Source organism: Calliphora vicina, chromosome 3 (assembly GCF_958450345.1).
Source record: "Calliphora vicina chromosome 3, idCalVici1.1, whole genome shotgun sequence".
Taxonomy (NCBI): Eukaryota; Metazoa; Arthropoda; class Insecta; order Diptera; family Calliphoridae; genus Calliphora; species Calliphora vicina.
Window position 1 is genome coordinate 70304673 of NC_088782.1, and position 17387 is coordinate 70322059.

Sequence of the window (17387 nt, forward strand, 5' to 3'; positions counted from 1 at the left end):
TGCGCTCTTTTGTTCACATTCGGGTTGTTTGACGAAAATCATCGTAACCTGAACAATATGAACGCCTACCATGGGTCTAGAGCTTTCTAATACATACGCCATCTGTGGTGTACTTTCTACAATGTTCTTTAACTGAATATTCGAATTCGAATATACGGTCGCAGCAAACAGCGTTGCCAACTTACGATCAATGGTCAACTTAAAGCTTTTATTCAATGTTAATAATGCCCACAGATATGTTAAAGTTTGGGCACTGCTATTTGAAAGCATTATGCAACTTTAAATCAGCCGTTAAAATCGTTATATTTGAATTCAAGTACAAGTTCGTAACAATAGTAATAAAACTATAGAGCGAATGGGAATTACAGACACTCAAAATTTACTTGTAAAAATAACACAGCTTAGACAAACACCAGCACTCACAAATGGTTGGAAAAAAGACTATTAAAAGTAAACATATTTTTTTGTTTGCATCTTAAACATATTATGAGTAAATAATATAATATATTTACCTATTTATCATTATTTAGTTGTCCGAACCACTCGGTGAACTATATTCATATTTATAACATTTAATGGTTACAGTAACTAAAATATTGTTTAAATTAAATTAAAACTACAATTATTATGTTTACGACAACAATATATTGTTACAACGAACATAGTATAGTTGTCGTAACCATGTCAAACCATGTTTTTTCTCTGCGTGTAGCAGTTCTCATTGCCAAGGGCACATATTAGCGTTATCCTAGAATGTGTCCCCATCTCATTCAGAGACAGTCGACATTCCTATGTTACTATTAAAAGTCTTTCAAGATCTTGGAGTGTCCAGAGTCCTAACTAGACAGGAGTTTCCAGCTAGAGTTGAGAGCGAATTGTATCGCGTTTTTCAAAATATTGGTCCCTGATCTCCCTTTATTTCTTAGGAACAATATGTTCCTAAGTTTCACCCCTATCGCGAATCAATTTTTCACATGAAATATGTTCCATTTTCCCATTTTTCATTCATCAACATTGTTCACGTAAAAATTCCCCATGTTGTGAAATTTTTATATGGAATTTTGTAAACAAACAGCTGTTACGAACAAAATCAACTATTGTGAATGAATAGTTCATGGGAATATCACGTTAGCAATTTCCCTTTGAGGGAAATGGATATTTCACGAGAAAATAAATTTCACATGTTATTGCCGATAGGGGTGAAGATTTTAATTGTTGAAGTTCAAAATATCTAAAACTGAATACTTGTCACTCTGTATTGTCCGTTACTTACGTTACTTATGTTACGTTAATCTCCTCTTTGTTTGCTCGTTGCAAATTGAACAAAAAAAACATGATTTTTTTTTAATAGAATTTATATATGAATTGATTTATTTAAACATATCACAGGGATAAAAGATTTATAATTAAAATTAATGTTTTGTTATTAAATAATACATGATTTTGTTGTTGTTTTTTGTTTTTGTTTTAAGCAATTAAGGCGCATAATTATACAATGTAACGATGTATTCTCTACTCTACTCTACAAAAATTAAACACATTCATACAATTACAGAATAGAAAAAAATTAAAAAAAAAAATAATAAAGATTAAATAATAATGAACTAAATGTTATAAATTAACAAAGAAAAAGAAAAAAAAATATTCCGCAATACTAAAAAATTACATTAATTGATTTAATTGTAAGAAAGAATTAAATAAAATCTTAAACTTAATTTTTTTAGATTTTTTGTTTTTAACAAGCAGATGTGCGTGACTCTGGGGGGATTTCTAAATAAGTAAATAATTAAAAATAAAAATAATAAAACTAAAATGTTATGTATGTGTGTGTGTATGTAGATATGTCAATGTGTTTATGTGTGTGAGTTAAGGCAGGTGTGTATGTGTTTGGTTTAAAATTTATTTTTTAATGAATTTAAAAAATAATTAAACTTTTTTGTTGAATTCTTTTTAAGTGTTTTTCCTTTTTTGTTTTGAATGTTGTTTAATTGTTAAAAAAAGTAAATTAAACTATATAAATTAAATTAATTAAGTGTTTTTTTCATGATAAAACACGGCATATTTTGTTGTTGTTTTAATGTGATTACTTTTTTGATGACATAGAATGTGTTTTTCTTGCATGTTTTTTTCGTATAAAATAAAATAAATAATCTTACAAACTAAAATTTTTTCATTAATTAACAATTGCTTTCTTTTTTAAGATTTTTTCTCTTTTAAGCTTAAAAAAGCTTTTTTTTAAAAATGTTTTTAAATAAAATTAATAATGGTGTATACGTTAATTTTTTACAATGACTGTAAAATGAACTCTCCAATTTAAATACTATTTTTATGATTTTCTCTTGTTTTCTCTCTCTCTCTTTTGGGTAATTGACTTGCTCTTAATTGGATTGAGTTTAGCTTTTCTCTTGATTAATTTGTTTTTTTTACGCGGGAAAGAGATTCAAAAGTTTTTTTTTGTTATTTTAATTAAAAAGTGTTGTTAACTTTGAGGCATTTCACGAGCACGCACTGTAATTGAAAATATAGAAAAAATAATTGAAATTAGTTGGTGGTTTAATATAATAATAAGTATAATTTTGTGACAAATAACAGAGAAATCATTTCAAGGAATTTTTATTAAAAAAAATTGATTTCAGTACCTAAATTAAAATTGAATATATTGAAATTTGAAAGCAGTGGGATTAGAATTTCTACTTACTTTCTAGTGCATACACCATACCAATAATGAGCAATAAAAATATTGTACTCATTGTCATGATCAGAACAGTCACTTGTCTGCCACGATCGCATAAACCTTTTTTGGTTTTCTTATTTCCGGCCTCACCATTGACCATAGTAAAATGCATTGAGCTGGCTATGGACACCGTGTCCAAATCTTTGGTTCTAATAAAATTCAAATTAGGATCAATATTAATGACAGCATCAGTTTGGGTCTGATCTTGATGTTGATTTTGATGCAGTTGTTGTTGCTGCTGTTGATGATTAATTTTTCCTCTAGCATCTGTTGTCTGTGGCATGACTGCCAATTGATAATCTCTAGAGACTTGAACCAAATTTGCATTGTAGGTTGATGAGACTGCTGCTGTGCGCTGATTTAGCTGCTGCTGCTGTTGTTGTTGTTTTTTATGGATCTCAGCCATGCGTTCTAAATTCGCTGCTGTCAAAAGCAAAGAACCAGAAGCGGCACTCTATAAAAATTACACAAATACCGAAATTAGTATTTCATTTCACTGAAATTGAAAAACTCTTAATCGTACTCACCCTTGTACTATTATTGCTGTCATTGCTACCTTGAGATGATCTGGAACCTCTTTTGGCGGCTGCCAATACAGCGGCGGCTGCAGCTGCTGTTACCGCTGCACTAGTGTTGGCGCTCATTTCACTATCACGTCTTCCTCCAACTCCTGCTATAACCGCCACACCACTAGGCAGCTGCTGCTGCTGTCTATAGTGTGTGGGCGTTAGTTTTTGTTTATTTTGCGAGCGATTGCTGCGCTGTGTCGATGATGCTGACGATACAGCCGATGATGCGGAGGATGGTGAGAGTGAAGCTCTGGGTATATGCCAGTAATCATTCATCTACAAAAAAACAAATAAGAAAAAATTCCAATTAGGTTTTGTTTTGTTTTTTTGGTATGTAAATTAATGGCTTAAATTGAGGAATTTATTAAAGTGAAAGGAATATATTTTTGTTTTTTTGGTGTTTTTTCTGGTTGTTCTTAATAATACAAGTTTGAAATTAAATAAATTCGATAATAGATTTTTATTTAAAATAGCTGTTTTAAAATTATTAAGAATTGTTAAAAAACAACACTCGCAAAGATTGGACCGCGTTGGAAATTTTGTGACTCCTGTAAAAGTAACAGATTGTCAAACTGACTTTTTCTCCCAAAGTTCACACATGAATTTCTATACATTTTGCAACATTTTAGCAGCTCTATTTTGATTTTTATTTAAGTAAATGTCAGCAGATTGTTGTACTGACATTTCATTAAATTCAATTCAAAGTATTTGGATTTAAATTTTTTCTTATAAATTTGTATTTTTTAGGAATTGAACTTTTAATTAAAAATTATGTTGCTTAGAAAAATAGCAAAATTGAAATTAGTTTAGAATTTTTGGAAGTTTGAATATTTTGTTGTATTTATTTTATGATTTGAACTCTTTTAGGATTTTGTTGTTTAAGAAAAATATCATATTTCCAAATAATTAATTCTAAACTATATACTACCTACATATTTTTAATTTCGTATATTCGAAAGTGGAATGTTTTAACTTCGATTTTTTTCTAAAATTCGAAATTTTATTTTTCTTAATTTAAAATTTTTAGAATTTGAATATTTCTTAATTTTGAATTTTCAAAATTTTGTAAAATGTTAAAATAAACAGATTTAAAGAATCGTACATTTACACAATGTAAAAATATTTATACGGAATTTTCAAAATTTCAATTTTTCTTAACTTTTTTTTAATATCGAATTTTCGAAAATAGTTTTTTTCCCTAATTTTTAAATGAGATAATTTTTTTAATTTTGAAATTAGATTTTTTGAGTTCGAATTTTTTAATAAATTCAATTTTGAAATTTAAATTTTTTCTTAATTTCGAATATTTATTTTTTTTTATTTAAAAAAAAAATTTACGGAATTTTCAAAATTAAAATTTTTCTTAACTTCGATTTTTTTTTTATAATTTTGAATTTTTGAAATTTATTTTTTTCCTAATTTTCTCTAAAATGAGAATTTTTTATTAATTTATATTTTTTAACTTCGAATTTTTCTTAATTTCTTATTTTGATTTTTTTTTCTTAATTTTGAAAATTATTTTTTTTTCTAATTTTGAAATGAGATGAGATTATATTCATAATTTTAGTTATTTTAAATTCGAATTTTTCTTACTTTGAATATTGCTTAAAATTTTCGAAATTAAGAATGAACTTTTTTTTATTGTCCAGAATTAAAACAATTAGTTTCGAAATTTTAAGCTTTTTATGATAATTTCGAATTTTTTAAATTTTAAGAAATATTGAAAGTTAATTTAAAAAAAAAAAAATTTCGCCTTAACATTATTAATTACTTTTTATTTCGAAATTATGTCTTTTCTTAAGTTTGATTTTTTTTTAATTTTAACTAATAGAATAAAGTCAAATTCAATATTGTAATAAATAATTTTGAATTGTCAAAATTTCAATTAACATTCGAAATTTCAAAATTTCTAAAATAATCTATGGAAATAAACTATACAATTCCGACTGGAAGGCTAATTGTAGCAAATATATCAGAAAATTCTAGGTTTTATATATCCACAATTGAAACAGTGAACAGATACATAACTATTATTTCCAACTGGTTAAAACAAGAATTGTTTTTTTTTTTAACAAAATAATTAAGACACAAATTTCCGTTAAATCAATATATTTAAGAGTGTAATTAATTTGTAAATTAAAATGTTATGAAACAAGTTTTAAGCATTAAAATAAATATATTTTTTATTATTTTTTTTCCTAAACTACCATCTAAATTTTTACAAAATTTATACATATGTTTATATTTTGAAAAACATTTAAATAATGCTCTAATTTTAATTAATGCCTTATTGGTCTTTAAATTGTTAACTAATTTCCTTAAAAGCGTTACAAAACAGTTAAATCAATTTTATAGATTTTTTTTAAACAAAATCTTCTGTATTTGGTGTGTAAATTTAAAGCTTTTTTATAAATTTAATATAAATCTTTTAGTTGTCATAGTAGTAGTTTAGTTTAGATTTTTGTGAATTTTATGTTTTCAAAATTAAAATGTAATATTTGTATAGACTCTCTTGCAGAAAATTTAGTTTCGTTTCTCTGAGTTTTTTTTCGTTTGCTCTCTAAGAACTTTTAACACTTTTTGTTTGAATTTCTTGAGATATTTTGTTTTGTTTTTGCTTTAGTTGTATTTTAGAATAAAACAAAAACTTGTTTTCAGTCGTAAATCTTTTTATAATATTTATTTGTTTTTGTTATTTAAAGTATAGCATCATTTTAACATATTAACTATTGCTTGGTTGTTTTTAACCAACAGTTAACAAATATACCTTTCTCTTTGTTTAAAGATGTATTTGAATTTAAATAATTTTTAGAAATTTGTTCTTAATATTTTAAAAAAAAAATATGGAAATCTAAACATAAATATATAAATAACTGTGATAGCCATGTAGGAAATCAAAATTCTCTTAAAAACTGGATGACAGGACTTAAGCACAAAAAAATGTTCGTTCGATATTGTCGTGGAAGGAAAATCTTGCAGCTTCTATGTTAGCCTACAGATTTCGTTTTATATTCATATTTAATTCAGAGATTGTCTGGAGATTTTTAATGTTAAAATGTCAGAAGGTTGAAATTTTGTATTGGGGAAAGTTTTCTGTTTTTTTTCTTCTTCGTATCATCCTAAAAAGGGTTTGTGTCTTAGATATATTTGTTTTGAACTTAAAAGCTACCAAAAATGTCATATCTTTACCATCATATTACTATATTTTTAACCAAACAAAGTTAGATTTTTATGACTATTGCTCTGACTATTGTATGAAATAAATTTAACAAAATGTTTCAACAACTATAAAAAATAAATTGATTTTTTAAAGATTACACTATTTTACCATGATTTTGTATTGTATTTGTTATACATTTGGTCTTAAAGGTTTAATTCGTCTTTAAAAATGTCTTTTGTTTGTATTTTTTTTTTATGATTTTTGATAAAAATTGATGAATTTTCGATAACACACATTTAAATTGATCAATGTTTGTTTTAAATAAAAGAATTGCCAAAAATGTATTGTAATAAAATTTTAAAACTGTTACAACTTGAATTTTATGTCCTTAAAGTCTTTTGTTTTTTTTTATATAGTTTTTATGACAATTTTTTTAGTTCATTATCGAAATTGATATTAAGACATTGTTGCTTCACAAAATATTTAACTTTAACTTTTTAACAAATGTAAGTTGTCAACTTTTGTTTAAATGTTCATTGGAAGAGTTTGAGTTTTTAATATTAAAATATTTATTTGTTTTTTGTTTTGATTGTTGAGTGTCTTTCTTCACTTTGTTTTAATGTTTTAATAGGAAATTTTTAATTAAAAACTTAGTTTTTTAAGTTTAGATTTCCGCTAATCAAATATCACTATTTTTTTTTGTAGAATTCATGTACACTTTTAATTTGAGAAATAATTTTTAAGAAAAGTCACTAGTTAATATTTTAGTTTAGAATGGTTAAATTAAACACAAAATAAAGAAATAATTAAAATTTCTTAGAAAGTTTTATGATTTATCACGGTTGTAATGTCACTATGAGAAGCAGATTTCGTTTCTTTAATAATTTTGGAATAGCTTAACAAAATATTATCAAATTATTTCAACTATTTTGATAATTTAATATTGATGTTTTATCAATTGCTAAATTTTATATGGATTTTCTCATATATTTTATATAATTATCAGGAATACTGAAATGTCGAAGATAGTAATTAGCTTTCAGAATCTTTTAGAATCGAATGAAGCTAACAATTTAAGATTGGTTGGAATTTTTGGGAATTTTCGTAATTTTAGAACTAAATGAACAATTTTCTTTTTCAAAATTGTCTAGTATAAAAAAATAACAAATTTTAAATAATAAAAAATTCAATTTCTTAAATTCGGGAGATTTTTATATCGAATAGTTGTTTTTTGAATTTTCGAAATTTGAATTTGAATTTTTTATTTAAAAATTTTCGATTATAGAATTGAAAAATTTTCAATATTTATGCAGAATTAAAAATAATCATTTTTAAATAACCAAAAAAAATATTTTCGCATTTTTTTCTTAATTTCGCATTTTCGAAATTTGAGTATTTCTTTAGGTAGATTTATTTATTTAAAAATTTTTTGTAATATAAATTTGTTTTAGTTCGAATTTACGAAATTTGAATTAAATTTTGATTTGAGAGGTAAATTTTAAGAATTAATTTCGAAAATATAATTTTTTAAATACGATTTTTTTTCTTAGTTTCGAAATTTAATTTTTTTTAATTTAAAAAAAAATGTATTTAAAATTTTCGAAATTTGAATTTTCCAAATATGAAATAATTCTAGAATTGAGAGTTGCATATTTTGCAGAATTTAAAAATTACTGAAGTTCGAATTTGATTTTTAAATTTTGATTCTCTTTGAATTTCGAAATATCATCATAATTAGAAGTTTTTATTATTTTCGAATTTCGAATTTTTAAAATTTGTATTTTATTCATGTTCGTATTTTCGAAATTTCTATTAATTTAAAAATTGAAAGCTATAAATATTAAAATAGTTAATTTTAATATTAAAAACAAATTTAGAATTTTCGAAATTCGAAAAAACGAATTATAATTCACTAATAATTGATTGATTTAAAATTTTGTAAATCTGTTGGGTTATTTGCTTTTGGAGTTCTCTGTTTTAAAATTTTACTTAGTTTTTTTCTTACATTTGATAAAAATATTTGTGTTATTAGGCCAGAAACATGGTAGTATCTGGTAATTTTATGTGTCCCAATGACATTTGTTCAAATGTATGTTAAAATCTGGGTTATTTTTTGAAAAGCTAGCATTCGAAATAAATCAAATTTTTGTTAAAGATATTAAATTAATTGAGGCTATCAGTGCAAAAGTGGTGTAACCCCAAACTATTTATTTAGTGGTATTTTCAATTTACACCATTTTTGCTAAATTACTTTATTGAAAAACGATTTTTTCAGATCCATCTGCTTTTGAATACCAAAAGGTAGCTTACCCCACATTTGTATTGTTATTGTTAATGTAAGGACTGGACTGTAGGTAACACCTGAACAGCACCCAAAAAAAGGGTTACACTAATTTTGTGCTGATGGCCTCAATTGAAATTTTTATTACTTTTGCCAAACCAAAAATTTAAATCAAAAAACAAAAGAAAAGAATTCATAATCAATTTTTAAATCTATCAAAGGTTTTTTTTTAATAATTTTTTTCATTAAATATTTTTTTGTTTTCAAGGCACAATTTTAATTTGTCTTCAAATTCCTTAAATTATTTATTAAAAAATTCAATTAACCAAGTTTTTTACACAATTTTTTCTCCACTAAAGTTAAGATTATTTAAGTCTTTGTTTTCAATCATTAAAATTTCACTGTTTTAAATCTGTTGAAACAAAATAAATTAAAGAGAAGTCTAAAGTCAAATTTTCATTGATAAGGTTTGTGTCTCAAATCTTTTGTTTTTGTTACACTTGCTTTCATTCACAGAAATCGTTAATTTAAAATTTTCATTGATCAATTTGATTTAAATTTAATTTAATGTGTCTGGCAGACTTTAGATTTTATTTATTAGTTTTTTTTATTAAGCCAATATTTAATTTTATAACTTTATTTAAGATTAATGTTTAACTTGGCTGAATTTTAATTTATTTTAATTATTTTTAAATACCAATTTTGCAATTTTAATTTTTTTTATTGTTATAACGAATTTAGAAAAAAAGTTTAGGTTTGTTATTTTGTAATATAAATTTGGAAAGATTTATTCACCAACTGTTTGTTTGTTTATTTGATTTTGGCAGATTTTTTTAAGGCGGTAGGAAGTTTGTCTTTTGCTGTATATGTTCGAAATTCAACTGTTTTCACATTTAAGGTTTAATTCTGAATAATTTGGGCAAAACTTTTCATTTGTTTACAAATGTAAAAATGTTTCTTTATTTTTGATTTGTTTTGTTTTAAATAAATTTGCTGTGTGTGTGTCAGATTTGCGGAAGTTTAAGGAAGTGTGTTTTTTTGTGATTTTTTTTTGCTTTGTTTTATTTCAATTTAATTTCACTTGTTAATTTATTTATTTTTTTACTTACTTTGTGGTTTGTTTGTTTTTTTGAGGTTGTTGTTAAATTTATAAATAAATAAAAGTTTAAATATCACAATTGGGTTTTTTGTTATTGATTTGTTTGTTTTTTTTTTTGTTCAATTAAAATAAATAAATTGGTTTGTGTTAATTTCAGTTGCTTTTGATTTGGAAAACTATCGTATCCTTTTTTTGTTTATTTAGAAGGGATTTTTGTTCAAGATTCGTTTTAAATATTTTGTTTTAACTTTGTATTAAACAACAACACTTAAATTCTTTATGGAATTTTGATTTAAGTTGTTCTTTGCTTTTAACATTAAACAAAACTAAGAAAAAAAATATAAATCAAATAATTTCGTTCGTTGGTTTTTTGTAAGTGTTTGTTTCAAACAACAACCGTATCTAGAACCGATCTATCCAACATCAAGAATCAAACTGAAATCTCTAAATAACAAATGTTTGCTCATACGTTCATGTTAAAAGCTAAAAAATCTCTAGCTTTATTATCATTGTATAGAGTATCTGTGTAATAGCTGTGTGAGTGTGAGTAAGAAATTTTAGCAAAAAACCAAGAAAAAAATAAAAAAAAAGGTTGGCTGTTGTTTGACGTATCACTCTGGTAACTGGCGTTGGATGGTAGCTGCTGGTGCTGGCTGGCTGGCAGTTTTAGCTTTATGCTGTTGCTGTCGTTGTTGTATGAACTTGTTGTCAACAGGTTGTTAATGTTGGTGTGATTTTCGTTGTTGTTGTTGGCTTTAGATTGCCGGATTTTGATTTGGTTCCTACCACTCACTCACTCCTCTCAGTCAATTTGATTATTCTATTTTTGTTATATTTTTTTCATATAAAAGCGTGTGTGTGTTTGATATCTTTGCTTCATTTGGCACTTTGATTATTTCCAATATTATTTTTTTTTTTTTTTGTGTTTTAAACTCATTATTAGAATATTTTTAAAAAGTTGTGTTTGTCTTTTTCTTTAGCTTTAGCTTTTTTTAATATAATTGTTTATGATGTGTTAAGTAACGCACGCCATGCACGATTTTTCGTTCATCTTTTAATATGCGTGCTGTTTTTATTAATTATTTTTTTTATTTTTTTGGTATTTTCGCTTTTTTTCCAGCATATTAATTTAAATTTTAATTCGCATTCGGTTTCGGCTTCCCTGCAAAATTGTCGTGCATTTTTGAAGTTTTTATTTTTAGTTCATGTTTGTTTAAAAAATATTCATTCGTGTGAGTTTGAGATTTGGATTGTCGCATTGTTTTTTTGTGACAGTCGTCAGTCAGTGTCTATTTGATGTGTGTTTTGTTTTGTATTTATTTGTTTTGTTCTGTCTGCTAAATATTTATTTTCTTTAAATATTTATTTATTTATTGATTGTTTTGTATTAATACCGTTTAATTTTTTCGATATTTATTCTATAAATATGTATTTATTACTATGTTTTAGATAATTTTTTTTAAATTGTTGGTAGAAAAAAAGTCAATAATCTTTAAATTGGTTACGCCACAAAATGCTGTAGTAGTGTTTTGTTTAAGCCGCTCTCAAATAAAAAGCTCAATTGCATTTATAAACACCCAAAACGTAATAGTACACACCCCATTTTATGGATTTAGGTCAAGAATGGTTTAAAATGAAAAATACACAAAAAATCCAAAAAAAAAAAAATATTTATTTTTTGCCTTTAAGAAAGTAATTTTAATAGCAAAATTTCCCAGTTATTTTGAACAAGTTAATTCAATAGTTTATAAAAAATCGTAAAAATATTATGTAAATTTCGGTTAACGTGTAAAGTAAGTCCCGAATTATTTTTCAAACTAAGAAACTGATATAAGAAAATGTTATTTAAATTTAAATATAGTGATTCGATAAACATTCATATTTTTGATTTGTATACCCTCCACCACCGTCGCGGATGCAGAGTGGTGAAAAAAGAAAACCGAAAACTTTTAAGAAAAACAAGTAAGAGAGCTATATTCGGCTGTGCCGAATCTTATATACCCTTCACCAAATTATACTTTAAAATAAAAATTTTAAATATTTTAGGTAAACCAAATTTAATTTTTTTTCCAAAATTGTTTTTTCGAAATTGTATTTTAATTTTTATATTTAAAAAAAAAATTCTTTTTAGATTTAAAATTTTTTTTTTTTTAATATTTATTAAAAAAATCGGGTTAAAAAATATATTTTACCCATTGTAGACCAACTTACTATGGTCTTATATACGTCGTTGCAGAGTTCTTTGAAATATCTATCATTAGATATCCATATTGTCTATATTAATGACTTAATAATCCAGATATAGGTCAAAAATCGGGTTTGTCCTGGTTTTTTCCTTATATCTCAGCCATTTATGGACCGATTTTCTCGGAAGAATTTCGGAGATATTGATGTATGAATTGTGTACATATGTAAGTTATTTGGGGGTTTCGGAAAGTTGATTTCAAAACACAGACGGACAAACGGACATGGCTATATCGACTCCGCTATCTATAACGATCCAGAATATGTATACTTTGTGGGGTCGGAAATGAAAAATGTAGAAATTACAAACGGAATGACAAACTTATATTTACCCTTGCCACTCATGGTGAAGAGTATAAAAAGGAAAAAAAGAAAAATGTAAAATAAATTTTACTCCCCGACGAAATAGTTGACCTGGATTTGTGACTGCTCGGTACACAATCTGCCAAAATCCGTACATCGCCAATCACAAGAACTCGTATCTACGCAAACTTCGACTTTAGTCGGGACAAGATCCAACTGACCCAGGACTTTAATATCAGTTATCATAAAGAGGCCGTATTTTCGCTGACTGGGCTTTATAGCATTTGGAAGGGGACGAAATATCATTATTAGCAAAGAGTCGCATCTTGGATGAATGGCTACGACTGGGATTCAAAGCATTTGGAAGAGGATGCCAATTTTGGACGAAATATCTTTATTAGCGACGACTTTAGATTCGGATTTTGAGTCGACGTATGTAAAGCCACTCCCTCAACGGCGAGCGCTATGATAACCCATTTATTTTGAACAAAATTGAACTGTAAGACTTATTGTTGTAGGGGTTTTACGAATTCGTTGGTCGACGACAATAAGACGCAATCGACCGATCGACTGAGGTCTACGTCAACATAACCAATCCAGCCGTATCTATGTCATATTCTGTACATAATGATATACACGGGTCTGAAAGTAGTATTTCGATGTTTGATCCTTGTGATGATCTACAGAGAGCCTCAAAAGTGAGTAAACATCACAAATTATTTGTTGTTTTTTAAGATAATGAAAATCCTAAAATCTATCCATTGAATAATGGATTCGGTTCTGAAAAAAAGATTTACGACTATAATGATTTTCATGATCTTAAACAAAATCAAAAAATTCACTAGTGTTTACTCACTTTTGAGGCACTTTGTAAGTCGATTTCTCTATTGCCTTCTGTCTGTCTCTCTGTGCGTGCAAAACACGCTGTTTACCTTTGCACCAAGCAAACAAATTACTTTATACATCCCTGGTAATCTAACTTAGGGTCAATTGTCATTTTAGTATCTCTGTGTAATGAGTTTAAACTTTTCTTTACATAAGTTGTGTATGAAATACATTGCAGATCCTATCCAATCTTCAAATGTCCCTTTGGATCTGGATCAGGCATGGACAAATTGATATGATTGTACTGTTTTTTATACAATTTTATGTTCAAAAGTACCGTGGAATACCCATGACTAATTTAATATTCTAAGCCCCATTTTCTCAATCCCTGGTAACTTTTTATCATGTGACAATATACTGACAGTTCTCTTTTTTATAAAAAAAAGAAAAATTTACATAAATACTGTTATAGACAACATTTTCTATGGAAAGTCTTGTGTATAACGTTTTTTTCTATAGAAATCCTTGTGTATAACAATATTTTCTATAGAATATTTTGCGTATAACAGTATTTTCCTGTTCATAACCGTTTTTTTTAATGAAAAATCATTTTCTATAGAAAATTATGTGTATAACAGAAAATCTTGTCTATAAAAGTATTTTATACAGAAAATGTTGTTTATAATTGCATTTTCTATAAAAAAAAATCGTGTGTATAACTGTATTTTCTGTGGACAATTTAATGTATAACAGCATTATCTATATAAAAGTTTGTGTATAACAGTATTTTCAATAAAAGTTCATTAAAAGTTTCATTAAATTAATGAAATTCTTACATGTTATAGATACGAGTAACATAAGTTATAAAGTCCTATTGCTTGTTTAAGTTTAAATGGAATTCAAGGAAATGTAATAAGTTTGTTAGACTGTTGTCAAAATTTAGATATGTCTTTGACATATTACCTAAATCAGCATAAATAAAGTAGCAAACGATTGAATCTTTTCTAGCGATCTAAACATTTATTTTGTGAGAATCACTGTCAAGCTGGTCAAACATGTAGAAGCATTGAAAACAAAACTAATCATATTGTAAAACATAAGTGGAAGTAAAGGAAAATGTTTATTTAATTTAATAAATTTTGTATAAATTAAACAAACAAAAAAAACCCCCCTAAAAAAACAAACATAAGTTATTTGCAAGTCAGTTTCAATGTTAAACGAAGAATAAACAAAACCAAACATCAAAGAAGATGAATAAGAAGAGTAGTTATGACGTATTGAGAGAAAAAAAGCATTAAAAGTAGATGATTAAGACTAAATCATCATTATCGAGCTACTAACAAGATAATGAAAATCATCATGATCATGATTTTATTATGTTGGTAACAATTCGTGTCTGGCACCCAAAAAAAATTCTCAACAACTACAAGAAACCTAGAAATGGTTGGTTGGTAAGATCAGTGATGCTGGCCCTCTTCTGTACTTACTCGTACGTATTCGAGTGTGTACAACTACTTGAGATTTTGAATTTTAACTATTCAAAAACGTGGAATACTACTGGCCTGGTACTCACTCAATATTTACTTACATAAAAAACAAAATACCAAACAAAATAGTCAGTCAGTAAGTCAATATGAAATATTTATACCAGCTATAGAAGAAGTCTAGAGCAAATAATGTAAAACTTAAAATTCATAAAACAGCAACATGTGTTCATTCTGAAACCTAAAAAAAAAAAATAAAAAATCACTTATGGCTCTTATAAGGTGAGAACACCATACTTCAAATCAACAAAAATATTAAACATTTTCTAAAGAATATGTTTTTATTTGTGCTGTTGCTTTCATGTACAAAATAAATACATTTCAACTATTATTTGAATTTTTTAGTTTTTTTAGTTTTTTTGTTTAATATAAATAATAATTTTCCATAAGTAGTTGCTTGATATGTGCTATTTAGATTGCAAAAAAATCACATATGTACATCAATAGCTTTTTAAAATAGTTAAATAAATAAATAAAATATAACAAAATATCCAAATCATTATTGTCGCTATTGTTAATATAGAAAAAAAAATAAATCAAACAATGATACGATGATTTTTATTATTCTTAAGAGTTTGACTCTTATTGTTACGAGTTTTCTATGAATATTATGATTTTATTGATGTTGGATTAGTTATCAAAAAAAATTGCACAAACAAATTTCTAAAAGTTATTTAAAAATTATTGTTTTCATTATTGAATATAGGAAGTAGTTTAGACTGTAATAAATATTAGTTTAAAATTTAATAATATAACCAACTATCATCCAAATGTAAGTTGACACAACTTCAAAGTAGATCCAGCAAAAACTTGGTAATGAATTGTAATTACTGAATAATATAATTTTCATTTGCTATTACATACCGTTTGCATTACTTAGAAGTAGTCATTTAATGACTTATTTATAATCTGTTGTATAACTGATTATTTTCTAGTCAAACTGTATCAGCATATTCTGTTTCTACTGATATCAGCTTGCGTAAGACCTAGCTCAAGGTGCATTTAATAAGGTTCCATCGGCAGCACAGCTGATTATAGAAATAGCACGCACAAATGTCAAACTACATATATAAAAAATATTCGCCCGTACGCCCGTATGTCAAACTCTATATATAAAAAATAAGTGAATTCGCCTGTATTTATTTCAATTCGCCACTGCTGTCACCTTGTTAAATACGCCTTGACCTAGCTATTGATGAGTTATTAAAGTCATTACTTGTAAGTAGTTTTAATGTTATCAAAGTAATGACATATTTGTAAGCACATGTGGCAAGTCCTTGCCCCCCAATGACATCAACTTGTTAAAATGTTGTTGTCTAAGTAGTAAAGTGGTAAAATAGCATTTGAACTCTCTACTAGGTAATGAAAGTGTTTGTGGGAGACTTTGTATGTGCTTCTAATTTAACTCAATAATTGAAGAATCCAAACACGCAGTTACTAATATTGTTTATAAGTATGGCAGCATTAAATGTTAAAGCTGCCAACATTAATATTGCAGCTGGTAAAAGCTCTAGAAATAGAACATTTTAGTTTTGTCCGTTAAGATAATTCATGAAGCTACTGGAAGACAGATGACGCTGTGCATAAGTAGTGACAGCAGTTGCAGTCGGTGATTAGTTTATCATAGGCGCTGTTAAAATTAACATCAACTGTATTCTTGGACATGTGTGTGTATTCAAATTGTGACTATTTAAATTGTTGTATAAATCTTATATATAAATAGGCCACACGTTTTTTTGTGGTACACTTTTAAGTATGTTATTGTCCACCAATATTGATGAAACATATATGGTTTAAAAGGTTATTTTCTCTAGATTTGCAGAACATAATTTTTTTTTTTAAATTCTTTCCATAAAAGTGGTAAAAAGGGTTTAAAAGTGGTCGAATTTCGGCCACCGGGCGATCCTAGTTTAAATAAATAAAGAGTTGTTACAATTTCAAACTATTTTATTTAAATGAAACAATACCTTAAATCTTACTTTCTGAATTGATTTAACATTGTAATCAAAATGTAGATGGCAATTTTATAGATAATTTTATTAAATTAGCTAATGGGTTTACGTGATTTCGAATAGCCACCAATAAAAGTCCTTCAAGAATTGCGTCTAAGAGAACGCTCAAATCTGTTAAATATCTGCGATCGTGTCTAAATTAAGTACTCAAACAGCTCTTTTTAGCTTATAAATTTTGATATCGCTTAAAATTAGACTCAAATGAGTTTTATGTATCATATCTCTCTAGTAAATTTTGTGAGGATCGGTTCTTAATTTACCCTACCCTCTAATATAAAGTCACCTTCAGATAATCAGTTTAACGCTTGTAAATTTCTAAATATCAATATCGCAATAAAATTCCTCATAAAATCACACCATAAAATTCAGTGAAGATCGGTCTTTAACTGATCTTGAATTCCTAAAAATTATTTTAAAGCTCATAAGTTTTTTTTTACTAATCGTGATATCATAATAAAATTCGCCAGCAATAAGTTTTATTAAAGCAGATAAAGCTGTACCAAATTCTATGAGGATCGTTTCATTATTGATCGTAGTTCCAATAGAGTCCCCGCATGAAAATTACATAAATTCTTATTCAGATTTAAGTACTCAAACATTTCTCTAAAGCTTATAA

General features: G+C 26.3%; 2 protein-coding genes across 4 annotated transcripts in view; one reads left to right on the forward strand and one right to left on the reverse strand.

The window, feature by feature from the left end:
* Positions 1-17387, forward strand: part of nudC (nuclear distribution C, dynein complex regulator) — a 62080-nt gene that overhangs the window by 10541 nt on the left and 34152 nt on the right. The gene's annotated exons all lie outside the window — the stretch shown is intronic.
* The window catches only part of LOC135954757 (putative uncharacterized protein DDB_G0277255), a 158438-nt gene continuing 142937 nt past the window's right edge, over positions 1887-17387 (reverse strand). For 2 of the 3 annotated variants that reach the window (XM_065504986.1, XM_065504984.1), the window contains exons 2-4: positions 3262-3579; positions 2699-3188; positions 1887-2508 (exon numbers count right to left, since the gene is read on the reverse strand). In XM_065504986.1, the coding sequence (XP_065361058.1) occupies positions 2480-2508; positions 2699-3188; positions 3262-3579 (837 nt within the window). In that variant the 3' untranslated portion in view covers positions 1887-2479. Of the gene's footprint in view, positions 2509-2698; positions 3189-3261; positions 3580-9853; positions 10338-17387 lie in introns of those variants that run through there. The other variant, XM_065504985.1, reaches the window with a different exon arrangement.